A 7,892-nucleotide genomic window follows, 5' to 3' on the forward strand; every position below is an offset into this window, starting at 1 on the left:
TGCGAATGCGGATCTTATACTCGTGACATCGAATTTGTTAATCGGATATCGGTGATGCAGCTACATGCTGGAAGGAGGAAGGGGATGACTGTTAATTTTCTACCGAGGATGGTGACGGTCTTTGTTTTCGCTTGCCTTCTACTGCAGATTGGTCGGTCAACATTCGCAGCGTTTACTACTGGTAATGTTAAATTTGTCTTACCGCGATCTTTCGAAGATAAAGTATATGTATAATTGTTGATTTTAGTTTAGTCAAATTATTATCATTTATAATTCTATATATGAAATTATAACTACCGATAAATCCGTTTCGTATAATAATTGAAGTCTCAATAATTTATTAAAACACCTATAAGATTCCTGAGGATTTCGTGAGTGTTAAATATAAATTAAAAAAAAAAATGCAAATTGATATTTATTAAAGAAAGTCATATAATATTATATTTACAGTATTCTGTAGTATTCAGTAAAAATGATTCCATAGAAAGTAAATAATTAAAAATAAATCCTCTTATTTTTCAGTCAAGAAATATTCGAAATAATTTATATTATGCGTATGTACAATATAATATTCGTGTATTATAAATTGACGTTTTTGGTTTGGTTTACAACAGAGGTGATAGATAACTTTATTATGAGTTTGTTATACATAATTATTTATAATTATCTATATAATACAATATATATTATAATTACATTAATCTATAGCGTTGTATCAATTATAAAGGTTTAATTCCGCTATTAATTATATAGTTCCAGTTTTGTACTTGATTAGTATATATTTCAAAAGTTTCACACGATCTAAATATAAACTATTTATCTATAAACCACATATCCCCCGCTGGTATCTCCCACGTTTGTTTGTATGGTGACTTAAACCTATACTATTCGATCGGTAATCTCGGATTTCATTTTGGTCACGTTAAATCTGGCGTTGACAATGGTACACAATGTTCCGATATATTGTAGCTTTACGTTTAGCAACGTAATATACGACGAAAATGAATTACTAATTTGCACTGTGAAGTAATCAGTTGGTGAAATATAATTTTAGAGATCAGTTTTTTATAAGAAAGAAAAATTGTACGTATTTCTAAATTTAGAGTCGACTCTTCTTATTCCAATTAAAAACAAAAGTTCAGAAGAACTTTATACAATAAATTTAAATTTTGCGATATATTTATCTATATATTTATCTATTATATATATATATATATATATATATACATATATATATATAACAATATATATCTAATGTTATATTTATGTATATTATGTATAATATAAAACAATACAATAATATATCATTTTAATATTTATATTAGAAAGAAATTATCTTTTTTTAAATATATAGATTATAGATGCGTTCTAAATCTAAAAATCCGTTGATTATAATTTTTAAGAAATAAAAAAGATAATTATTTATTAATGATACAACGAGTAGTATCATCGATTACATGGCTAATTAAGACGGTGAAAAAAAAACATTTCGTCACGAAATAAAATACTTACGAAATAAAATTCATACTCATACATAGGACGTGTAGCATAAAGTTAATACGCACGACACTCTTCTTTTCGACGCAATTGAGGTGATCATCGTCGTTTCGAATGACACGTCTTTTCGTTCTTCCTCGTAAGCACTATCACGAAAAAGCTGCTCGAGGGGCTCTAATACCCGAGCTTGCTGAAATTACGCTTCAATGGCGAAATTGCGCTAGGAATGAGCTACGTCCTGCGCGCGTGCTTCACATGCATAATTCATAAGCGAGGCGTCACGGTGAAACCTCGGGCGATAAATATTTTTTGAGGACGGAAGGATGTAAAAGTGCATGCAAATGAATCTGACTGTAATGCAGTGGCTACTACTTACACGGGTATTAAGCTCCCGACCGGCACACTTTTCTTTCCGCACACTCGCCTTTTACTTCCCACTTTATTATTTCGCGTATAATCTACAATTAAACGGCGAGCGAATAAAATTTTCGGAAGTGGTAGAGTACGAAAGCAGATGCAAATTAATGCTTCTCTTTATGTCGGTGTCGTTTACATCGTAGTACACGCCTCATCGTAGTTACGTGGAAGCGTTTTTTTTTTCCTTACATTTCGTTTCTTTATGAGAATTTATATAAGACATTTATTATAGCTATCGTTGTGAGATGCGATTATAAATATTATTATGTAAAACTTCTATTTTAAATGATTTGTAATTCACGTCAGAATGTATCATTAAAAAAAGAATAAAACATTTAAAAATTGTCACAATATATATATATATATATATATATATATATATGCACATAAAAAACATATATATATAGTAGACATTAAAATCCACGATATATCAATTTTAAATACAATTCTATCCTAAAATCATTTAAAGTGGGCTTTTTGTTATAAATGTTTAAATATCAAATGTATGGATATTATTTTCGATGTTGTATAAATATAACAATGTGTTTATTGTATAATAAGAATAAATGCAATAAATTAATAATTTTATTGAAAACACACAAATTTTATTAATTTTTATTATAATTGAAAATTGTATATACATTTAATAAAATATTAATTAAAATTCTTTATGTGACTAATACGAGAGTACAATTACATATACATATATATTGTACAATACGTATGAGGACTAAAGTACACATAGAATTTGAAAAATAAAAGACAATAGATTTTCGTGAGAATTTCTGTAAAATATTTGAAAACAAAAATGCATGATCGGCTGGCCATCAATCGAATTTATTCTACTGAAACAATGTGGATGCGTTAAGCCTTGGGGTAGATGGCGTGATTCCCAAATCCAATTGTCTTTACGAACGCACAGATTGCCGGACTTGAAATCGGGATGGCGAGTGGCCATTATCACCCCCCACCCCCTCCTCTCTCTCTTTCGGTGGCAGTCGCGGTGGATGCGAATTTTATACGATGGTCATTCAATTCGCATGTTACTGCCCTTGAGTGCAATCTCTTAGGTAGCGTAGTCTTGCGTCGAATAGAAATAGATAGATCTCTGGTCCACGATCGGGAATATGGAGGGTCTCTCATTGTCTCCATATCTGATCGCATTGAACGACGAATAAAACCACTTTTAGTCTGGTTACTGCCGATTGCCTTGCCGCCGTTACGTTTAATACGTACTTGGTGTACGAACCCGATATCCATTCTGCCACCGCCACCGTTGCTGCGCTTGTCTAATTTCAATGTGAATTATTGAAGAAATTTGATAACCGTCGTTGAATCGCGTATTGGCTCTTTTTGCACGCATTTATCGATATGTCTTATCGTCGGCGTGTAAAGTTTTCTATTTTTATTGTTAGTTGGTATTGGTCTACTCTTCCCTTTTTCTTTCTTATACTTTTTCTCTTAACTGCCGTTCTCTGTACCAGGGACTATACCGCTTTCCCAACTGTTCTCCGCGAAATTATCTTGTAGCCTAAGGGTTGCCATCTGTTTCGATAGGGGAAGCCACCCCTAATTATGTACGGCGACAGTTGTAAGGGTGCTAAATCTAATATCTAATGTTCCTCACAGAGCGCAAGGACTGTGTGTGTTATACGTGTCGAAAATACGAAAGATGTCCATACATTTTGGTCAATTGTTCAGCTCTGTAAAAGGCTCCCATCCCCCTCAGATAATCATGGTTACGGTACGGTTTATCAAAGGAGAAAAAAGTCCTTGGAAATCGTTTAGAGATTCGATACTTATGAATTAACAAAAACGGAATTCCGAAATACCTTTTTTATACGTATTACAAGCTGTTCACATATATTCTATAATTATATTCTTATAAACTCACGTGGTAATAGTTTATTTAAAGTCCCAATCAAATTTATTTGAAGAAGTTGTTATTTATTTTTCAAAGCTTATTTCATAAAGATACATTTTTATATAATAAAACAATTCTGCTTTTGTGTATTGATACTTTGTCGAAAACTTTTATTAAAGTTAAATTTGGGAATCCGTGTAAAAAGGAGTAGAGATATTTTTATAGTATTTTGAGAAGCATTTTATATCTTTGCAAGTATCTTTTCGGTAATTCAAAAAATATCTTTCCTAGTATATTTCATCATCTTTTTACTATTTTATTGTTACTACTTTATTGATATAATATCCACAAGGTAAATGTATGTAAGTGTGTGTACGGCGATCGTGCGTCATCTGCCTTTAAGTGGGATAAAGTGGGTGGACTGGGAGTTGTTCGCTTTTGAACGTATACACATTCGTATATACGTATAAATAGAGAGAGAGAGAGAGAGACAGAGGGGGAGGAAAGGAGAGAGAAAAAGAGAGAGAGAGAGATAGGGGAGGAAAGGAGGGAGGGAGAGGGAAAGCTTCATGTGCTGCGCACCCCCTGGGATTTTCGCTTCATGCATTTTATATTTCGGCAGACTTTGATTCCTAGACGGGCCGTACGGCTCACGGGAGTAATCCTTAATCTTTGATCGGAAATTATCTTTGATCATGGTTCAGTCATTGAACGTTCTTTCTCGACCCTCTTCTTATCTCTCTGCATCCCTCGGGCAGGTACCTATCCGTGTATGGCAGATACGCTGACGCTTTCGTTGAGGGAGAAAATTTTGGATAAAAACAGAAAAAAGGGAGCAGAGGCTCCTGAAATAATAATTTCCTGAAACAAATATATCTTTTTTTAAATAATGTGATGTATATACGAACGAGAGAGGGAATAAGGCAGTTTATAATGTCTACGTTTTTTTTTAAATACTTATGCGCTTGAAAAAATTTGATTTTGCGTTATAATAAAAATAAGTTTTGCAAATTTCTCAATAGACATTTTAAGTTAAATTATCTTTCGTATACAAATTTGCAATAAATCTATATTACATATGTACATATTTACAAAATTTATAAATTTTATTATTGTATTATGAAATAGTAGATTTTCTATTATTAATTATTAGATTATAAATTATTATCATATTATATCAAATTATCTATTTTACTTAATATTGTATAAATTATTGTATTGTTAAAATTTATTATTACAATAAATATGTAATAGTATTAATTATAAAACGGCCCTATATTTCTTTATATTAAAATGTTATCGCATAAATATATACATAAATTATTAATACTTTTTAATATTTCGTTCCTTTTTATTTCGTTCTTTTTTTTTACTACGGATTACAAGAAAAGTGTACGTATGTAAACATGTCATTATAGCTGTATTTGACATCACAAATTACTCGATATTCCGTACCTTAATCTATACGCGAAAGATTTGGTCCCACGATGTAGTGAAGCAGACCGAGCTGAGAGAATGAGGGGCGGGTGAGAAGTAAAGAAAGGAAACGAGTGTGCGAGAAAGAAAAGAAAGGGGCGAAAGGTGAGGAAAGGAGAGCGTGTTTCCCGAGAAGAAATCCTCGCGTGAGCGATCTCGACTCGGCTTACCAAGTTGGCGAAATACTCGAAGCTCTCTCATCCTCTCGTTTTCTCTCCTCTCTTCCGCTCAACTCCCCACCTCGAATCAACTTCGCACCTTCACCGCCTCTGCTTTTCAGCTCGTCTTCCCGTTTCTTTTTTTCTTTTTTTCCTCTCTCTCTCTCTCTCTCTCTCTCGCATCCTCGCCGTGCGTACGTGTGGAAGGAAAGCTTTCTCTTCCGTGGTCTCTTCTTGCGAATATCTCGGTTCTCTCGACTACCAACAACTTCCATCTTTGATATGCACCACTATTTGTTGTGTCTCTCATGAATATATTAATTATTTACTCTCTTCTTTGCGCGTTGTTTACACGCGCGTGAGATGTAACGTGAGCCTCCATTCCGTTAAAATAAGCTCTCTCCGTTTCTTTAAATGCACAAATAGAATAATTCCATTGTTTCGATATTTCAACTTTACCATTTGCCGATCTTTTCATGGTCATCATTTTCCGCGTGTTTCATGTACGAGATAATGTTCTTTTCGTCCCACGCGATTTGTTCGGCCAACGGTAGCCGTTCCCTTCTCAACTCCTCCGAGGACTCCTCTTACTCTCCTCCCCTCCCTCTCCTTTTTTTCTTTAACTTTTAGGATTGCCTCGGAGGAAAAAGACGTTAAAACAGTAGTGGTCGTGGTGTACGTGGGCCATTAATATTTGAGATTGCCGCAACCGGTTTCTGAATCCACTGGCAAGGTAAAGCCTCTGTGGCTACGCGGTTAGAGGGTGATACCGGGCGACCGAGAAGTCCGTAGGGGGATTACAAATCTGGCCTTCGAGAGGTGCGCGGCGATTTATTGGCTTTGAAATGTTCCACGTAGGATCGAGCTTAAAGCACGAGCGATTGCGCGGAGCGTTATTAACCTGAAGGTGTTAAAATAATGGGAAATTGATATCATCGTTAATTAATCTGCTTTGTTCCATTCGATCTTATAATTTGAAGTTAAAAAATTGCCATTTATTTTTCAAGTTTTTTACATTCCTTACTTAATAGATTATTTTTTGCTTAAGAATTTTTGTTACAAATTTGATTTTCCTGTGATTTGTGTATGTTGTATGAATTGTACAATAAAGGTATATATTATTAGAAACTGATGTTTTTGTTTTAATTTATTTTAATTTTAATTTGTTTTAAATTTACTTTAAGCTGGCCCTTTAATTGATACTCTAGCTCAGAATGATGTGGCTCGTTTATGATAATTCTTGGGCATTTCTTTGAGAGTTATTTTGATGAAATTTCAAATTGTAAGATTTGAATGAACTTTCTTTTTTTGATATTTATGATTGTGCCAGGGCAGAATAGCTTTTGGTTGTCCTGTTCAAGTGGATTTGTCGAGAGTAGATCGGCAAACGACGCGACGTGATGGAGGCCGTGATCCAACGTTTCTGCCAATCTGCGTCAAAAGCGTCGTTCGAGATATTATGCCGTGGATATAATTCTTATTACGTCGTGGCGAAGAACGTCTTCCTTTGTGAATTGCCGCCTTTCGCAATAGCTGCTTTCTAACAAGGCAAAAAAGTACATTAATTGCGCGCTGTGTTGCGGTATTATTAAATTCTTATGGAAATGGAGGTATACCGGGGGCCCATCTCATAAAGTTCGCTATTGTGTTATAAAATCTAAATAATTTCAAGTTCTCTAGCGGCGAGAGAAGAGAAAAGGGAGGGGATACGAGTGCAGAGTCAGGTTTTCCACCCGCCACTTTCCATCGTACCACTTCGGACGAGCGAAATATCCAACGGGGGGTATAAAATGAGCCAGACAGATCGACGGAGAAGGAAAAAAAGAATAGATCAAGAAAATGACAGAAGACGACGGGATGGGTTAAGACGTCTCCGCGCCACACAGTGCGAGGAGATACAACGAAACTTAAAGCCAGCAGCAATCAGATATTCAAATTACGTTTACTAAATCAGCCCTCTTTGCGCTGATTTTCCTTTTTACCGTATCTCTCCCCTCCTCTTCTCAACCCCTCTTCACCGTGTGTTCTCTTCTTTTGCAATCGTCCGCCTTGTTCGCTCGTTCGCTCCGCTCCTCAGCAAGAAGTTAACGGACAAGTTTGCTCCTGTCCGACTGCTGCCGAGTTAACAATTCGGTTAGGAAGTTAGGGTCCTTTCCATCCCACCACCGCTATCCCATCTCCTTCCACCTTCTCCTACCGTTACGCCGTCACCTAACGTTATTCGCTTTGTGACCTTTTTGGCGACGGCCAGTTCGATGGTCTTCTACTCGAAAGAGCTTGACTCGTTACGTAGCAGACGTCGAACTTCGTGCTAGGAGTGAAAATCAGTAAATTCGTCGAGCGTCCGTTACTCCCGGAATAACAGAATCCAAGTGCCCGAGAAAGAGCGAAAGAGAGGGAGAGGGGGAAGGGGGGGGGAGAGAGAGAGAGAGAAAGAGAGAGAGAGAGAGAGAGAGAGAGAGAGAGAGAGAGAGAGAGAG

At 35.6% G+C, this 7,892-nt stretch overlaps 1 protein-coding gene across 1 annotated transcript in view; it reads left to right on the forward strand.

Annotated features, from left to right (window-relative positions):
- LOC108752600 (protein CEPU-1-like) overlaps positions 1-7,892 on the forward strand; it is a 187,416-nt gene that overhangs the window by 562 nt on the left and 178,962 nt on the right. The window contains exon 2 of the mRNA XM_018493538.1: positions 1-181. Within this exon, the coding sequence (XP_018349040.1) occupies positions 1-181 (181 nt within the window). The remainder of the gene's footprint in view (positions 182-7,892) is intronic.

This window comes from Trachymyrmex septentrionalis, unplaced genomic scaffold, assembly GCF_001594115.1.
Source record: "Trachymyrmex septentrionalis isolate Tsep2-gDNA-1 unplaced genomic scaffold, Tsep1.0 scaffold60, whole genome shotgun sequence".
Classification (NCBI taxonomy): Eukaryota; Metazoa; Arthropoda; class Insecta; order Hymenoptera; family Formicidae; genus Trachymyrmex; species Trachymyrmex septentrionalis.